Source organism: Hippoglossus hippoglossus, chromosome 6, assembly GCF_009819705.1.
Source record: "Hippoglossus hippoglossus isolate fHipHip1 chromosome 6, fHipHip1.pri, whole genome shotgun sequence".
Classification (NCBI taxonomy): domain Eukaryota; kingdom Metazoa; phylum Chordata; class Actinopteri; order Pleuronectiformes; family Pleuronectidae; genus Hippoglossus; species Hippoglossus hippoglossus.
Window position 1 is genome coordinate 8,801,366 of NC_047156.1, and position 19,428 is coordinate 8,820,793.

A 19,428-nucleotide genomic window follows, 5' to 3' on the forward strand; every position below is an offset into this window, starting at 1 on the left:
AAACAACACCAACAGCAATAGTAACAACAACAACAATAACGGCATCCCTACACTGCACCGTCCTCTTTGATTATGTTTATATTTACCTAGTGTCTTATACTGTGCGGAAATCTCTTTTTATGGCAAGTGTTGCAATGTGGGGCCTCTGCAGGGCCACTGAAAACATACAGGAGTCCAATAAAATCCTGATCTATCAGCCAAGAGGGATGGTAGGGGACAAATTATATTGTCAGCTGAACAGCTCATTTTAAAAGGAAATGCTAGAATCAATAGAATGCTTTGGTTACATTATAGCCCCCAGCATTCATTTAGACAGTCTAGGTAATGAACAGGGTGATCAAATCCTCTTCGTGACATATGCCGATTCATTAAGAAGCAGAGAGGTAAGGGTATATTAGATAAAGGTCAAGGATCATCTAGGTCTGACATCTGGGGACATTTCTATCTTCTGGCAGGAAAAATCAGCGGAGTGCTATATGACAAAAGCAAAAATTACCTTGTGAAATCTCAAATTAAAAGCTAAATTGAAACAGACATGTGCATATAGGGTCGTGTTTAGGGTTGGGAGATGTGTGGGAAGGAAAGTGGGTGCGTCAAGGGAAGAGTAGCTGGGGATGGGTGGGGGGAAGGTTGAAAGAGCACAGGCAGTATTGACGTTGGAAGCCCCTGAGAGTAAGCAGTAGTGGAGTCAAGATTGGATTTGTATGAGGCTTTAACACCATATGACCCTGGGGGTGAGGTGTGATGTGCAATATTAAAGATTAAACATGCGACCCCGAGCCTTTTCACCTCTGTTCTGCCAGAAAGGAAGTGGGAAAAACAACAACAAAAATAGACTGCTCTCTGCTATTTGGGTCAGTAAAGGAAGCATACTGTACATTACTTGTGTCAATTCATCTTAAATTATGGTGAAATATAGACAGTGTAGCTTTATCACTTTTCACAGTGAGAATGTTGGCATTTAAAACGGCTCACGCATTGTTTGAACTGAACCCACCACTGACCTTTTATTTTACTTGATCCTTTATATTGTTGGGCAGGGAAATGCTAAAAGTAAACAAATGGTGTGAAGCACTTAACATTGTGAAATTGAGTTTAACTATGTAAACATTACTCACAGCAGGTATCATATCATTATTGCATAATTTCCTGCACAAATAACTCCACCAAAACAAAATGCTGATCTTATTTCAATGTTTCGGTGAAATGTCAAAAATGGGCATTCATTTAAAACCAGGTTCTTTTACAACTCCAGAGAAAATATTTAATTTCATGTCTAATTCTAATTCAGGGGGCAAGACGATAGGTGCTTTTCTAAACTTCAAAACCACTTGAAACATGATTCCACAGTAGTATCTTGATACATACATCCTGTTTTGTAAGCTCTCATAAAATTCTATGATGAATCTGGGGGCAGAAAGGAGCATCCCGGATGCGTTTTGCTTGTCACTGAGAATTTATTTATCCTGCTTTCCCCTTCCCGCTTACAAACACATGTACACATCTCACCCCGAGCCACAGAAGCACATGGCAACACGGCAGAGCAGCCAATCAGAATTCAGACTGCTATACCTCCTGATAAATGAGAGAGTGGCTGAGGCGCATGGCCAGGCAGAGTTGCTAAGCAGTGATGAATAGTGACTACCGCGCTTCCTTGAGCCAATTAGCCACCAGAGACCCTCAGGTGCTTCACTGCACAGGCCTCTGCCTGACAGGAAAGTGGTGTCAAAGAGTAAATGACTACTATTGGTCGGCCATTGTGGGAAGAGAAATGTTGAGCTTTATGATCCGATGAAAAAAGATGGAGACTCTTGGAATTATATATTTTTTGACTGGGAGGGAGAATTTAAAAGTTATTAGAGTTAACAAAAGATAATAACAAATACATGGAGAAGGACAGTAAGCCATCCATTCCTTTAGATAAGAAATTATAACAGACAACAGGTTCAGCAGGTTAGTTAAGAGACGTCAAGAGTGTGATGATGAAGTCGTAATTAAATCCATTATGTAATTTGTTTCTTTTACCTTCCTTCTTCAGCCATTTGACAATGTTCCCTTCCTCCATGGTGGGGGACAGAGCAGGCATTTCCACTTTGAGTGGGCTGCCACCTAGAGGACAGAAACAGAATCACAGTTAACTTAAACCGAGGCAGTGGTCGTGGGTCATCAGGCTGGAAAATAAAGCAAAAGTATTTCCATAAAAAAACATATTCATAATCTTCCCACAACTAGGACTTCAACTTCAACTAGGCTATGTGTATGTCAAAATAAATCAAGCAACATGCCCAGAAGTTGCAGTGTTTGGCTGCAACAAGGCCTCAGGCAATGACAGAGGAGCGCTGGCAGGTCACTTATATAATTTGTGATTGTGGCTGACAAGACACTAGAGGCTGCAGAGGTCCTCGTATTCGTGCAGGCCTTTGAGCAGCCACCAAAGACCCCGACTGTCACCAGCTGCAGCCACTCAGGAGGCCAGAGTTTAACTGGCTGCGAGCAACGTGTTGGACACTGTGTCTTCAGGCTGCCAGAGGAAAGCACAGATCCAAGCTGCAGTGGCCTCAGAGCTTCACTACAGCTAGCCTCGAGTGCTGCAGATGAAAGCCCAGTCTGGGTAATTGCTCATACATGACACGATTCCAAAGAAATGCCCCTTTGTCTAGTGAATTCTATACGCTCAGTGAAATGCACAGATATGTAATGTATAGAGAGAGAAATTGATATAGATATGATAGAGGCTTGAAAAATCAAATGTCCTTGAGATATGGCACAGCTTGTAGATTTTTCAACACAGACTCTAGATGAATTTACTGCCAGACAAGCTATTCTGAGGTTTTACGTCTCTCAGCTGTGCATTACTGATGTTATTTAATCAAATAAATCATGAAATGACAAATGCTCCTGACATGTGGTCTTGTCAACACAGCAACTTTTTTCTTCCAGGATTAAATGTACTGCAACAGTACTTACAAATATAACTAATATATTTGAATCAGTTTGGCTATGTTAACATAAATAATACAAAAAAAACAAGTAAAGTACATCAGGTGTTTAAGGGCTTGTGGTGTTTGCTGCCTTCGCATCCTGTCGGTGAATAACGTTCCAGAAAAATGAATGTGGTCTATGTTCATGTTGTGTGATGCTGCCATCTGGTGGATAGTTGGTAATATCACAAAACCTGAAGTGTATATAAAGAAGCTGAGTAGGAGTTACCCTCACTTTTTATATTTTCTTTATAATCTGAAAACCAACATAACTGCTGAATATGTTCTGTGCAAGTGTTGAAATCATTGTCAATCACTTCCCCAACACAATTGTTAGACGTGAGTTGACTATGAGTAGTTGAATTATGTTACCAGAGGTGGTAGGAGTACACACATTCTTTACTCAAGTAGAAGTACAGATACTTGTGGCGAAAGACTGAAGTTAAAGTATAAGTACTGCTTCAGCCTTTTTACTCAAGTAAGAGTGTTAAAGTACAGGTTCTGAAATAATACTCAAAAGTATAAAAGAAAAAAGTTACATGTCACAATAACAAAGTTCAAAGACACTTTAACTTGAAGCACTCTTACTTCAAATAAAATAAAAAACAGTGGACGTTATCAAGGTTATCAGTAATACTTCTTGTCCCACGCCTCTTCTCTACACTTGATTGTCCCTCTAGTCTGTTTAGTCTTGATATGCACTGATAGATGCAGAAAAATGAATCGTCTTTTCTGCATTGTTGTCCATTTAGGTTGAAATGTGTCTTGATGTGGGAAAGGCAGCGCTCGATGATAAAAAAATTACGTATAATTCACCTCAAATGAATTACAACAAAGGTAACAAGCCTGTTGAAGCCTCTGGCAGGAGTTGACAGTACATATATTTGTGTTAAAATGTAGGAACTTAAAGATTGTCAGAATAATAAATACTCTGAAGTACAAATACCGGAAACATCTACTTTAGTAGTGTAACAAAGTATAAGATAAAACATTATTGATCCACACACTGGGGAGATTCTGTTTTTACAGCTGCAGGCAGATCAGAACCAGGTAGAAAAGAGAATCAAACATATTTTTAAAAAAGGCAATAGAATAATAGTGTATTATAAACACCTTTTCACTGTAGTGGTTTGTATAGAAATGTTATAAAGTAACAACCTCCGAATGTTACTACCACTACTCCATAAATTGACATTGAACTGTAACAAACTTGGTTGAACCTGAGAGGTATCAGATGATGACAGATGACACAGAGAGAGAGAGACTTGTGTAACGCTGAACAAACAGTGGATGGACCGATGAGGTTCTGTCTCTAATCCTTGACACATTATGAGTGTCTGTAACCAGCTTGTGACACAAATCACCTAAAATCCACCATTTAAAACTTGGATCTAACAACCTTAAAAATGTCGTTTGGAGGCAGTTCACGTCTATTTCAAGCAGGTTACGATAGGAACGGGATGTTTAATTGCGTTTCTCTTCTCCTGTCACACAAACTACACAACACCTGAACAACACTACCTGCGTCACACCAGTCTTCACACTTAACCACACTGTTGTTTAGTTGTTATAACCGAATCACACCATTAGCCAAACTAACGACGGTGGTGAATGTCAGGGGAGAAAAGGACGTGTCATCCTTCTGTTTGACCGCCAACACTCACCGAGGACCCACGGGGACAAGAAGAAGCGTCGGACCTGCTCCTGCCATGGGTTTGTCTTCCGCACACATTTGTTAAACTGAGACAATCTCAGGCCGAATAAAATCCCCTGACGACCCAGACGCAAGGAAGCCGCCATGTTGTCGTCCTCGCCCCTCGGTGAGAGGTGTCCGTTTAAATGCCTGACTGTAAATCAACGGAGGTGAGGGAAGGGATGATTGATGAAAGATAATTATTTTTAAAACAATAATAGACTCTAGAAAACTTTAAAACATCTAAGGTGAATCGCGGTTTGTTTTTGTTTTGCACAGAAAATATATTTCTAAATAATGTAAATATGAACAACTAGGCCAAAAGAAGTCGCTGTTTTGGGTCCTTCGAGGACCATCCCTCTTTTCTTCTGTTGCCTTCAAATGATCAGAATAACCAGTGCTCAGATTTCTACTGCCCCCTGCTGGGTGGATGACACAGGTTCCTATAGAAAGTAGTTATGGTCTTTAGAACGATAGATAGATAGATATCATTTATTGATCCCGAGGGAAATTTAGTACTAAAACTTAATCATTAATTCCTGATCATTACATGTAAAAACGAGAATACTTTTCATAGTTAGCATATTATTAATAACTCTAAGTCCATCCCAAACTTCTTGTTGTGTTTTAGAGCAAATCTGTTTTATTGTTATTGCTGAAAGAACATTTTACAAATTAAATTAAAACGTCAGTCAAAAAATAAAAAGAAGACAAATTATATTCAAATCATCTTGTGTTTATTCCATGAATAAAAATCTAATTTGATGCCAAAGAGAAAAAAGAAAACACTAATAAATCAGCATTTTTGTGAGTGGGGAAGGATTCACATCTTCTTCCTATCCCATATCCTCATATCCAAATCCATCTAAATACATGCATATAACATTTAATGAATTCACTGAATCTATTTTAATACAAAAAAGAATTTTAAATTAATATTGATTACAATGTTTTATTTATCAATAAATTAATTTTTGGTAGGATGCAATTATACATTCTGCTTTGTAGCACGTGTTTTTATTTACTTCTCTTTTCTTTTTTTTTGACCAAGAATGGGATTGCTGTCAAGATGTGAAAGTGCTGTAGTGGCTGTGTTAGGATGTGAGAGAAAACATTCCAGCACATGCAACCTCATATGTTTAAATTTGTATGAAGTAATCATGTGTGACGACATAAAAGTTTACACATAAATTTTTTAAGTAATTCATTCATTTGACTCTGTGTGCCAAAGAGGAAATCAAGTGAGATTATTGTCAAGAGCACACGGGGAAAATCCGAGAAGGAAACCGGCTTCACTACAGGCTGGAATTACCATTGTTGCTTTATCGTGCATGTATTATGCTTCCTTGTATATTAGGTTTCTGTTTCATCAAAAATTCAGGGAACTTGGTAAATTGCAACAATGATTATTAAATGTTTATCTTAGCACAGTGACTTCATGGTTATTTTGTATTTATTTAATGTAAATGCAAAATAAATTGTTTGAGTCTTAAAAGCTGATTCAGCACAAGTGCATCCAGACATCTGGGATTATTTTTAGTTTTCACCATTAAACCTCCACTCTAATGTTGTTTTTTTCTGATAAGATAATAAAGTGGTGAGTTGTTTCTAAATGGGCAGAGAACTGCGACACAATCCCACAGAAAGCAAAGCTGGCATCACTGGCACAGTTCTAATCTGTCCAACTCACTCAATCTGTTGGGGCTGATCGCCTGCAGGTCCATTTGAGTGTGAAGAGAAAGTGATAAGGGGGCCTGATAAGCCGGGCCTGTGTATCTGCTGAGACACAATAGTCCTACTGATGGGGCATGGGACAGACACAGAATCCCAGCTGGCTGTGTTCATGGCCCATACTTTACCTATCCTCCATCACTTCCCTGTTTTTCTATCTGATTGAATCTTTTTTTTCCATTTTTCATGATAAAGCAGCCTTTGCGTTTCTCTGACTATAAGAGATAAATGCAATCATGGAATAGTATTGCGTATTGTTTTTGGCAAAACAAAGGCGCCAATTGTTTCAACTGTGCAGCCTGTCGTGTAACAAACAGGGTAGAAGGCCTTCAGTTTATTTTCTTACATATCATTGTCATCTTTCTAGACAGCTGTCGGTGCCATTCACATTATAATGCTGCCCTTGTGCAATGAAACAACTCGCCAAAGAACCCAGACCGTTGGATTAAATAACTCTTCTCAGGTGCACAAGGGTGTTTGTCTTCCTTCCCAGATCTCTTACAACTGGTTTGGGTGCATGTTTGCCAACGTGCCATCAGTGCCTGCTGCCATGTGCCCTCCAACCAAGTTTTGGCATTTCTCGTCACACTGGTTTAACTGTTTCCCCACATTGGTTTGGCATATCGTCCTCTTACTTGCAGCCAACACTTGTGAACCATATAGGTCATAGGCTCAGAGAATAACATGTAAAACTCACATCACCCCGTGTTGTGCATATTAAAGTCTCTGGATTTGAATCAAATGTATGTGGCTGACATGATCTCTCCCGGGTATGTAAAGCTGGGGTTTGCGCTCACAGGGAAGTGGTGGGCTAGGAAAATCAAGCTCCTGTCTTTTTTGCGTCGCAGCTGCCCGATAAGTCCGAGCAATTTGCCTAACTGTTCCCTAATCTTCGGTTGGTCATTTCAAACATGCTCCCATATCACAGCAGCACGCACAATATTCAAACCTGAAAGTAAAGCCAGATTTCAGAAGTTCAATGCGCTTCTGTGCTTCTGATCTTTCCATGGAAACTAGCATTACTTTCCATTTTCACCAATTTGTGCTTTATTAACAGTCAGGTATGATTACACAATATTATGGTAATCAAATGAATTGAAGCCAAATGAAGGTGAAGGTTAAATAATACACAATTATATTCAGAATGTTTCACCTCATTTGTTTGTGGCACTTTGCTTCACAGCTATCAAACATAATTTCCTTCTCGCTGTCATTATTGAAGCGTTTTAAAATATATAAACCTACAATAGTCGCAGTTTTGTTTAATCTCTTGAATTAAAAATACATTTGGGTCACGACAAGTGCTGCTCCAGAGAATAGACAGTGTGATTGCTCGATGTGAAGTGCAACAACACAGTATCTAAACAATGAGCTATGATGGATACACACTTTAATTTGAATCCCGATTCCTGCCTGTTTCGTTTCGGCAATCAGTCGCTATTATCTCAAGCCGATCTGGGGCCGTCGCCGACTCTGTCTCTGTACAAAATTCTGTTTACTTTATCCAATAATCAACGGCATATAAAATTACAGCAAACTCCTCTAATCAGAGACGGTGTTGTGTCACAGAAAGAAAGAAAAAAATCAGCGTAAATATTTGAAGAAATTCTCCTTAGGTCTTATATTGATGTTTAGTGTATAATATTTATAGATAAATACAACAGGGGCCAGGGGGGCACTGGCCCAAGCTGAAATCTGATAGCCCCCTGAAGTGTCTCTGTCCTGTCAGGATTCTTTAAAAAAAACAGAGCTAACAGTGAACAAGGAATTACTTAAATGTGCACCTCACTGAATCAGGAGTAGTACATAGATGTCGGACATATAATTGGTCCCTCTGTGTAAATTGTGGCCCCTTCATGGCCCCGGATTTAGAAAAATCCTAGATCCGCCACTGAAATTAAACAGAACCTCATTATTATGGATTGTGCAATGTAAAAATCACTGTGTTCAGCTCCGGTCGTCACGCTGTTAGTTTGTGACCCCGATGCGTGTCAGAGCAGAGTGACAGAATCCAGAGGCATGTGACGATGGGTAAATTTAGAAGCCAGCAGGACAGATAACAGCAGAACGTGGTGCCAATCAACGGCAGGTTATGTAAAGAGGGGAAACCAAATCAAGATACCGCAGTGAAGATTAGACCCAGATTTGCCAACACAGGTCACAGAAAGGAGCCTTTTTATTTTTGACACTGCTTTAATCTTGTTGGACCATCGAGATGAATGTGGTTCATCAAGAACCTGCCTGGCAGCTACGGCACGCACTGGCAGCTACGGCACGCACTGGCAAGGGATTAACTGTGTGGCATCTCACATAGATAAAAATGATTAAAAAAACCGGAATGATCAGTACTAGCTCTGAGTGTATGTGGCTGAGATCTGAGTCACACTGTGTCAACAGTTATTACTGATCAACTCTGGTAAAGAACAGCTGCTCTACAGGTTCGGAGACTGGAGCCCAAATGCTGATTTATACAGCGTAACTTATCAGGATAATATCCTACTGTCGTAACAATTAAAAGTCCCAGGAATCGTCTTTTTCCTGATTTACACAATCAGATAGTCAAATAGTAGAAGTGCAAATAAAAAAGATCACAAGCTTTATTTATAATAAACATCAACAAACATTTACACACTTTCTTTTCAGCTTAGTGAAAGCAAACAATGAAATGAGCCAAGAAAGACAAACTTCCTATCTGCAGTTATTTTTCTGCTAATATTTACACTTTACTTCAATGCTGCACGGTGCTAAAAGCACATTCTTTTGTGATCCTTATTCATATTGTGTTAATGCAGTGATCAAACATGTGTGTTTGAATTTTGGATCAACTCATTTGGGACTTGAACAGTAGAAAATATCTGACTTAGAGAGAAAGAAAAGCAAACCAGCATCTGTCATGTTTTCATTCAAGTCTTCATTCATCGGATTCTTCAGTAAATAGGTTTGAGGTTAGACTGCTAGCATGTATCATAAGCAAAGGTTTTTTTTTCAATAAGGCACAGTAAACAACATCTCAGTGCATTGTCACAACAAAGGGGTTCATCTAAAGAATAAAAAAAGGCAAACATACAATTAACAAGAACGTGTAAACACTTCAAACATATCGTCGTTAAAAAGTCAATTCAAACCATAATAAAACGTCACATTTTTACATACGACATCAAGTAAAACATGAATTAATCACTTTTCTGACTCCCTCCATCCTCGGGCGTTCCTTCCAAACTTGTAGACCAGTCTGCGTCCGTCTACTCGTTCTAAGATTTCCCTTTTGTAGTAATATCTGCAACACAGGACATATGGCACTGACTAGTAAATCAACTTCAATAATTAATTTGTTACCGATCATCTGAATCATTTCAAAAATGTTCAACATGCTTTGTAGCTGTCTGTCAGTCAGCTGTCTGTATGCATTTACATGCACAGCCTGAGGAAAATTCAGCTTTAAACTGAACACTTAAATGTAAAGGGCGAGCTACGTGTATTGGTCTTAAGCTCATGGTGCAAGTGCAGCTATGGAGCATGTTCACTTAATTCTAGTGGCAGAAAAAAGGTAATTTCTCCACGGGCATGGTTAAAAAAAAAAGAGTATGTATTAGGTTAATTTGGGCATAAAATACATAAACCAATCAGAGTCCCATCTCCCACTTCCTTAAAACCCAGGGGAACTTGCACCTTGGTGGATCCATTGCTGTTAAAATGGTTGATTTGCTTGGTTGTGAGAGACACAACTTTTCTGCAGAGGAAATGGTTTCACTTAGTGCATGAGCTTGACGAGCACACTAGGCATGTTGTGGACACGCCTATTCAGACGAATATTACTGTCTTTAATTACTCTTCCTTGAAATAAGGTTTCGGGAAACGTGCCAACAATGCACCCCACATCGTTTTAATAGCAACAAAACATGTGCGCAAGCAGATCTGAAATTTAAACAACGTGGGTGATGCACTGTAAAATAACAACTAACTGGCAAAGACATGCACCAGGGCCATTGATGTTTTCCGCGATACACTCATACAGATTTTTACTGTTTTCAGCTCTTACAATTCAAGTGACACATCCCCAAATTTCACTGGAGGGTCTATTACTTCAACTGACACTTCAAACAATTTTAGTGAATTCACTACAGGGGTCACTTCAGTTAATTTATGCGCTTGAACTGAATCTGAAACTCCTACTCAAAATCTCTCATGCTAACCATTAACATCTAAAGACAACGTTATTAGCTAATAATTCAAAAAGGCACTAAACGATTTTTCCAAAGTTAACAAAATGTATCAAACAATGCATTAACTAGACATACAGGAGGTGAAATGATTTAAAGCAAATCAAATGAGAGAAAATTGTTTGGTTGTCTTTTGTTTTCTCTGTTTGGTGATCATCACCATCAAGCTGTGAATCCTCCCGCTGCACTACACAAATAGAAAATCAGCTTTGTCGTCACAGTACCCGCAGACGCTTGTAGTCGTTCCCAATGGTTTGCATGCATTAAGATTAAACTCATTAGATAAGTTAATTTGGAGGTAAAGCTGTGACTATTGCAGAGAACGGCCATTTCGGTTCACTTGGGGAAATAGTGAAACATTCACCTCTTCTAAATGGGTCCATTCGAGCTAATCAGTGGTTGGGAATGGTAAATGTGGGTTTTAAAGGGGTTGAGTTCAATGGTTTTAGATGTGTAACTCTCAATGATCCCCCCAATAAGTTCCTATTAAGTAAATTGAATGAGCAACAACGCAGTTTACATTTTTTCCCCTTTTCACAGAATTTAGCCTTGTGTGAATGTAGCATGATGTGTTGAATGTTTGAATGTATTCAAAGTTTCATTTGCTTGGAGAGAAAGTTTGCATAAATGTACTTAAAGGATAAAATTGAAATGACGCAGTTTACCAACATTGCCTTGTTCTGCTATGTGTGTGTACGATGGCCATGCAGACTTACCTCATTGCCCGACTTAGTTTCTCGTAGGTCATGCTGCTGTTATTCTTCTTCTTGCCCCACAGCTGCGCCACCGCCTCTGACTTCAGGAAGCGGAAAACGCCCTCCGTCCGATCCTCCCACTTGATCAGCCCTGGGTTTCGCTCTGGGCTCAGAAGAATGTCCCTGATGAACTCCCACAAGTGGGTCCCCCTTGGGTCTGTGGAGGGTCGGGTCGTAGGTTAAATAGTTGGCTTAAACATATATGTTCCGAAATTTGTTTCAATATATATTTATCTTACTTACTGTGTTTTCTGACCTGATGGGGACGGCTGTAGGATCTTTTTATGTCTGAGAAACAGAAAGGACATCATTTTGAATGCTTATGTCGATTTCAAACTGTGACAGTTTAATTTGCGTTAATGCAATAGTCAGAATTTATGTTGGGTGTATTATTAGTGCCTGACCAGGACTAGAAGGGGTGGGAGAGGCGACTGGTGCGAGAGGGTGAATCATGGGATCGTAGATCTCTGAGTTAAAGGGGGAACAAATTTGAGAAAAATAAACCATTTGTTACATGATTTGTTTCAAACATAGCATCTGTAATGAAGCAGATATTTCTAGTACCTCCGGGTGGATAGCTGACATCTGGAAATGGACAGGGGAAATCTACTGTAAAAGAAAAAAAAGGTAAGATGAAGCAACATTTATATTTCAATTTTTGTTTTTATTTGCTAATATCTTAGAGAGTCTTACACTCTGGTTTGAGTTCCAGCTGTCCTAATTCCACATGGCACTGGGCTGTTTAGGGAAGGGAAGAAAAAATGTAAATTACTCGCATGTATCAGAACATTTAATGTAGCAGAATTATGTAATATTTGAAGATCAATTATTCACTATGCTTCATCAAAAATCTATGAACCAAGTCATTACATCAAACAATTAAAGCCTCTTTAGGGTCTAAATTGCATGTGAGTCATCCTGAGATTTCATGCAGCACTGTAATGTAAAACAGTTGTGTTCATTTATGGGATATTTAGACATTGTTTCACAGCCCAACTGTGCAACAACATTTTACTATTGTAATTCTCATCTATTTCTCTTTCAGAAAAAGAAGAGACCTTGATTAAAATATTGCATCTTGCACTCTCATCTCGTCTGGTTGTTTCTCACAGTAACAAAACAGAAGCACAAGACAGTTTTCAACCAGAAGCAACAAGGCTACTCTAATCAACATTTTGTAACTCTAACAATCCATCTTACACAACACTATGACCTCAATTGTTTTGTGGTAATTATAACCCTGCTACAACAGCCAGTACAACAATGTCAGTTGTGTGAAAATGTCAGATACTGAGCTGGTTTTGTGCAGACAGTAACAATAACAGCATTGCATTGTGGTTTGGTTTACCCTTAAAAATTCCCCTCAACCTGGAGGTTAAACCTGTTGTGCCTGGTCTCATGTGCCGTTGTTGTGAAACGCCATCAAGTTCAGATGTGCTGTTGTCATTTCAGACATTTTTTGTTCTTTTAATTTCCTCTAAGCCACATTTTGAATAGTTCACAAAAAGGTGAAGCCTCAGGACTCTAGTTACTTTAATAACTCCCCAATTTAAAAACAGGGGATGAGCTCAAATCTCAGCCTGTGTCTCAGCTTCACACCCCCTCTGTGCTTTGTTAGAAGAACCACTCCAGCAAGAGCAAACAACAAATACATCATCCCCTTCGCTTTGAGCGCTCCTTCACCTCTCCCGCACCAGGCAGCGTGACCCCTGACCGACTCTATGATCCCTTCTCGGCATCACTTCATCAACACTGCTCCACAACAAGCTCAAACCAGCTCCTCTTTTCATCTGGACCAATAATCGTCTTTTGTTTTGCCCTTTTAGCCCCCCCCCCACCCCCACCCCCTTCTCAGACATTCGGACGCACCGCTCCACTTGAGCTCTGTGAGGCTGTGGAAGAGAATGGTTCCCATGCTGCCAGCGGCGCGGATGAAGTCCTGGTAGCTCAGGCTGCAGAGCTGATGGCCGTCCATGTCAAAGTTCTGGAAGGGAATGTTTGAGGCATCGATCTGGTGCATGTCCAAGACTTGTTGCAGCCACTCCCACACCTGGTACTTGCTCCAGAACTGAGGCTGGGACTCGTGAGGCCACAGGCGACTTGTAAAACCAGACATCACCATCGGCACTGGAGACAGACGTCAGTAGTTAGCACTGTACGAACACACTGTAAAGATCGTATTCATCTACATCAGTGAATTAATCTAGCTTTAATGTAAATTTACATCTGATAAGGGAAACGGGAATTCCACCACCGAAGGTATTTGTCAATAATTAATCTGCAGAGCAGTTTACTGAAAGAGCTGCTGAGCTGCTTCTCAGTCGGGAATCTCTAATTCATGTCTTACGTTAGCTAAGCTCTGGGCTCACCAGGTGAGCAATACATCAGTTGCTAATTGTTGAGTGATTTTCATTTTCCATCGTTCCATAACCAGCGAGAGAGCGGGACTGATGAACTGAGAGCAAATTAGCATATTTTCTTGAGGCATTCTTCGGAAATGTTTCTGACAATTTAATTAACCGATCCATGTCAGTGGAGAGTGTATGAGGCTCGGAAGTCTCACAGCAGGATTCATCATGTGTGTTAGTGTGGGTCATATCCTCACCATCAGCGTAGGAGTTAGTGGGGCTCCAAGGCGTGGTCAGCATGCTGTCCAGGGTGGTTACTGGAGTTATGCTCATTGCAGCGTCTAAACTGTGATGTACCATGGCTGAGGGGCTGAGGCAGAACAGGAGTAATAGATTCATTTAAAATGAAACAGTATTCTTTACAGATTAAGGGCATCCAATCACAGAGCAAACAAACAAGGTGAAACATACAACCCTTCCGATGGTTAAATTGTGATTTTTACTTCAAATATGATAAATATTCTCTTTAATTCAACTGGATGTTCAGGTCCATCAATGTTATTATCCCAGTTTTTTTTTAGGTCATTTTTGAAAATAGCAAATTGATGTAGTATTGTTAGTATTTGTTATTTTACTAGCAGCTACAGGAAATACAACGTGTCAGTCATCACAATAAGCACTGAACATCATCTGTAAAGCAGCTGCTCAACGAATCATTTTTGTATTATTACACTTTTATTATAACAGGACAGGCCAAATCAACCTGGCCTGAAAGGTTCAGGATTAGCCTTCATCGTCACACTGCATTCAGTGCATTGGATTTAGTGCTTTTCAGTGGTGAAGTTGAATACTGCAGGCAAATGAAAAACCCTTGTGTAACCCTATGTAGGAGAAACTACAGTGGTCTTTGGGTTATTTAGAAAAACGTTCCTCTCTAGACAAAGTGTTTAATGACTCATTTCAGGTGATTAATGAAAACATAACTTTGAATATTATATTCTACTTCTGCAGATAAATCTCTCTTAATCATTTACACTGCAAGTTTAAAACATTTATCTGGCTGTGTTTAAAAATTCACCAAAAGGCACTAAACAGTAACTAAGAACTCTACACTGGTAGTAGATGGGTTATTTGAGGTGTTTGAAATACAGACAAGTGGATAAGTTAAATCTTTAAAGTAGGTTTATTTGTTCTCACACAGTCTAAAACATACATTTACATCTGTTTCCATCAGCTCTTTAATCAAATCTGTTTTGAGCTGCTATGCTTTTAGTACATTAAATGCTCAAAATGTGAGAAGTAACAGAAACTGAGTTCATGTTTCTGAAGTTATTATATTTTCTACAGTTCACAAGTTTACACTCAATGTTCACACAAGTGCTTCTTTGTGAGCTGTTTTTACTATTTTGAATGTTCATAGACTGCGCCCCCACTCATGCTGCACGCCTACAGTTATTACTCAGAATTTTGCACTAAACACATAAAGATAAAGGTTTGCTTCAGCCTCAGCGTCTAACATATTTGCATCTCAAACAGATACAGCCTGTCAGAATTTCATCCCCTGCACTGAGTTGTCCAATCGGAGATGGAGAAGTGTTACACACACACATAACAGCTGAGTCATATTTGACACTATCTGGTTTTCTTTGGAACTTGCTTTGGATTCTGAATGTTTGAGACATGAGACAAAACATCTTTTAGTTTTCACAAACTGCCAACATAAATAAATGACTGCTCAACATCTACCAATTATAGGTTTTGTTTCATATATTCCATTATTCTGATGTTCACACTATCCCTGTCTCTTTCAAACAATTCAAACAAATAAATTCTGTCTAAAATGACCCCAAAATTTCCTGTGACAACTAAATCAAGGCTGACTTCATCATATCATAATCAAACTAAAAGGGCAACATGATGAGAGACATCTGATCCATATGTCGGCACAGTGAAACCAAATCTTTACACAGTGATCCTTACTTCACCTACTTCCCAGGAAAGCCTGGTCACACCTTTGTGTTGGGTTATTAACAAAATTACACCAAGCCTTGTCGCACATTTTGTAGAAGTACATACTGTGCTACCATATCTACAAACAGGGGAATTAATCTCCTTTATTCTCTTTTCCCTGGTAAATCAATTTCACAACAAAGTATTTTTGCCCGCGGACAGGTGACACATACTCTCATGCCAAAGTAGATCATCTGCCAAGTCTGCTTCAACACCTTATCTGGTGTTAACCCTCGATGTTGTTTACTTCTACCGAACAGGTATCAACAAGGCAGCGAGTAATTTCCGTCAATACAACAATCACGGAGCAGTGCTGCAGGGAAGGAGATGAAGACGTAGTCACAGTTAGTGATCGATATTCTCTTAGCTGAGTCATGGTGGAAGAAAAAAAAACCACTGCTGCATATAGGTTTGTAATGACGTGAGGACATAATCGATACTTAAGCACCGAGTCAACTCTTCAGAAGACGGATGGTTTCCTTTCTGGCCTTATGATATCATTGAACTTGTCCTGTTTAGATTCTCTCGATTATTGCTTTTTCTATTTGAATTTACTCTTTCACTGCACGCATTGCTTTTAATACTAACCTATAATCAAATCTGATGTTGATGCCTCAGCAAATGCAACCGAGTTGTTGGTGATGTGAAAGCATTGAAAAAATCATGTGTACAGGGGGAGATATTGAAGTAAATACACATTGTGCAAAGTATTGAAAGAAAACGTTTTTTTTCTTTATCGAATCTGATATTCTCAGTGAATACGAGCAAATGTCTCAAATGTCCGATGCTGTTCACTACAATGGTCCGCATGCGTATTCTTTACTACTATAATTGAAGGTTGTTGCAAGAACAAGATAGCCCGAGGCCTAAACCCACCTGAAGAAAAACAAATCCTGAATCTTTCATGATGTGAGAAAAATTCCTCCACATTTTCCAGAATTTCCGCATCTGCACAGGCACCGTGACCGAAAACAAGCTAATAGAAGCACCCTAAGTTATCAGAATTTAAAAATGAAATGGCATTGAGACACACTGAGCGTATTAGACCGGCCTTCTTTCTGAAAAGCTGTTTTCCCAGCATCAATATAACAGCCTACCGGAGCAGTAGAGTGATGTCCGACCAGGCCTGACAGAGGTCTCACGTAGATCCGCTCTCCGCTGAATAGAGATCAATACCGTGTGTGGAGATTCCAATACCCTACAGCACCAGTGTTTACAGTGAGATGAGACGAGTCCTTCTGCTGCCCAAACATTTGAATCAACAGAGGTATGCAGGCGCACTAGGTGCTGCCCCGCCACAATGGCTGTTTTATCCTCCTAACTTCCTTATCATGCTCCAATTGGCTACCTGCTCGGCCTCATATCAGGTGAGTATTTGCATGATGCAACACCCACACACAGACATAAAAAACACACACACAACTTTTATATCCCCGACTGGCACCGTTCCCTCTCACTCTTTCAGAAAAGCGCACGCTTGCGAGGAGCCGTATACACGGGCACGGATCCAAACACAACTCACAAGCCCACAGAGGCTGCGTTAAATTGCTTATAGTCATTGTTCGTGCGGTTGCTTAAAATAGCGTTTAACCTTTAGAGAAAATTTCCCCCGTGTTATTATGTAGCACAACATTTGTTTTCCTTATTTCATCATGATGAATGAGGTGCTGACAGTTTAGGTAAGAGGACCTGAGAGAATTTGTTTCTTCCCCTTTTTTTTTTTTTTGAAAGTCGCTGGAACTGGCAGAAGAAAAAAAAAAAAGCATGAGTGGCTGTGTGCCTGAAAAGACTGTTGGAAAATACGTTAGTACTTAATACGTTGATCGCTTTTGAGGATAGGCTTATTTTCCCATGGAACTACAGATGACCTCACTTTGTAGCTATCAAACTTTGATCAGCTGCAGCGATCCACAGGTGTCTGAGCGGAGACTGTCAGGTTAATAATTAGCTTCGGTATGTTTCCTACAAATCCAGGCACAACAATGACAGGAGTGGAGAAACAAAAATGCCTTTGTTAGGCCTGCATTCTTTGCCAGTGTTCATACACACGTGACTGTTTTGCTGTCAGGCATCGTGCACCTCGCCGGGTGACACTCACAAGATGTGTTCTCTCTGAGGAGGACATCAACTAGCACTGTAAATGACATGTTACATCGAGCTAAGTCAGTGCAAACAGTGTTATACACAAGGGAAAAAAAGTCATGTTTCTATTCAAATCCAATGCACTGCAGGGCTGTACCAATATAGAAAGACTTTGAATTTGTCAATCATTGCTTTCTGTCAAATTCCTCAAAGATTTCTACCGTTTGGTCGTTTTTTTGGCAGTCAAGTTCAGAGCCTGTCTCTTTAAATCAAAACTAAACACTTTCTGTGCACAATTAACCGGGTTTAAAAAAAGCATTTTAACAGAACTATGCCACCTTGTTATATATATTTGCTGTTGCCCTGCACACACAGCGATCAGAGGGAGTTCAAACATGCTATTTTTGCATGACACCAATTAGCGGTTTGGGCAAAATGTAACATGTTTGATCTGAGATCTAAATACGATGTGTAGCATTGTACTACTACAGTACCTCCCGGGACCTGAGGCACTAATGGTGGCATGTTGATAGTTGAAGTGACTCGGAGCAGGGTTGAATTGTATAACAGGCTGAAGCGTGGAGAGGCCTGTGAGGAAAAGTGTGCCAGGTTTCGGAGCAGAGTCGCTCGTGGAGGGGAAACAAGACGTGATGCCGAAACAGATAAACTCAATTATTTTGTTCTTATTTAATAGTAGCACGTCGAGCCACGTGATCGTGTCGGGCCAACTCTGAGTCTTAATGTTTAATCATCTCGAGAAAGCCGGAATGAAACATGCATCGCACTATTAAACAGCATATCTTATTATCCCAACAGGCCGGCATTAATGGGCTAAATTCATTCCATAGATCCCTGTGATCAACACACTGGCCTCTGTGCTCTCCACACTGAGTTTGCTTTGGAAGCTCTCTCTCTCTCTCTCTCTCTCTCTCTCTCTCTCTCTCTCTCTCTCTCTCTGAGGCATGTGGGACTTGGACTCCTGCCCACAGCTCAGCCTCAGAGGTAATGAGGGAATTCAGAGTTAGCACGATTATTCCCCCTCATCTCCCCGTGCACGCCAGATCGCTAAAGTCCTAATGGTAAAAAACCAACAACTCCTGATCTCCCTGCGACTCCCCGGCGCCATCCAACCTGCGCAGGTTAAGGACAAGTCGCCTGTGGCCCTCTCTGCAGCCCGTCTGCTGCCTATTTGTAACACAGGTGCTATTTTCTGGATTTTTACCCATTCTTTTTTCTGAGAGGGGTAAACCGCCTCCAGGGTGCAATATGGGACCTGAACTTCATTCGGCGCTGTCCCACTGTGAAGGCCTGCCACTGATTTTTATTGAAGTAAGATTAATACGACCATCAGCGCTGAACTGAACTTCTCATTATGGTCACCAGTGTGGCCTGCTTCTCGGCTTCTTCTCTTTTTGTTCTTTCTCTATCAAACCCTTTTTTCCCTTTTATTTTTTATTTTTTTGCCATGTCACAAGGAGAGCCTGGTACTTGGCATCTCATTTCATGGATCTTCGTTCTGCTTTTTCAGGGTGGATGTGGGTCGACATATGCAGAAGTCCGCTGGGGGAATAGCAGAAGGGGGAGAAAGAGAGTGGGAGAGATCAAAGT

The 19,428-nt window shown here is 40.2% G+C and overlaps 2 protein-coding genes across 3 annotated transcripts in view; both read right to left on the bottom strand.

Annotated features, from left to right (window-relative positions):
• pdhx (pyruvate dehydrogenase complex component X) overlaps window positions 1-4,818 on the bottom strand; it is a 28,325-nt gene extending 23,507 nt beyond the window's left edge. The window contains exons 1-2 of the mRNA XM_034588630.1: window positions 4,646-4,818; window positions 2,026-2,109 (exon numbers count right to left, since the gene is read on the bottom strand). Of these exons, the coding sequence (XP_034444521.1) occupies window positions 2,026-2,109; window positions 4,646-4,781 (220 nt within the window). The 5' untranslated portion in view covers window positions 4,782-4,818. The remainder of the gene's footprint in view (window positions 1-2,025; window positions 2,110-4,645) is intronic.
• A 4,389-nt stretch (window positions 4,819-9,207) lies between these two features.
• Window positions 9,208-17,031, bottom strand: ehf (ets homologous factor). Of its 2 annotated transcripts, XM_034588831.1 has the most exons (9): window positions 16,836-17,030; window positions 13,986-14,098; window positions 13,250-13,507; window positions 12,074-12,118; window positions 11,945-11,989; window positions 11,785-11,847; window positions 11,624-11,668; window positions 11,342-11,537; window positions 9,208-9,682 (listed from the first exon to the last, which is right to left on the bottom strand). In XM_034588831.1, the coding sequence occupies exons 2-9, from the start codon at window positions 14,086-14,088 to the stop codon at window positions 9,583-9,585; spliced, it is 855 nt and encodes a 284-aa protein (XP_034444722.1). In that variant the 5' UTR covers window positions 14,089-14,098; window positions 16,836-17,030; the 3' UTR covers window positions 9,208-9,582. The 2 variants fall into 2 exon arrangements, with proteins under 2 accessions (XP_034444722.1, XP_034444723.1); XM_034588832.1 differs by lacking the exon at window positions 12,074-12,118 and having other exon boundaries at window positions 16,836-17,031.
• Window positions 17,032-19,428: the final 2,397 nt, after the last annotated feature.

Coding starts and splice junctions, on each gene's coding strand:
- ehf (XM_034588831.1), bottom strand. CDS start 14,088: ATGGTACATCACAGTTTAGACGCTGCAATGAGCATAACTCCAGTAACC. Junction 12,119..13,249: donor CACAGAGCTCAAGTGGAGCG/GTGCGTCCGAAT, acceptor TTCCCTAAACAG/CCCAGTGCCATGTGGAATTA. Junction 11,990..12,073: donor GCTGGAACTCAAACCAGAGT/GTAAGACTCTCT, acceptor TTTCTTTTACAG/TAGATTTCCCCTGTCCATTT.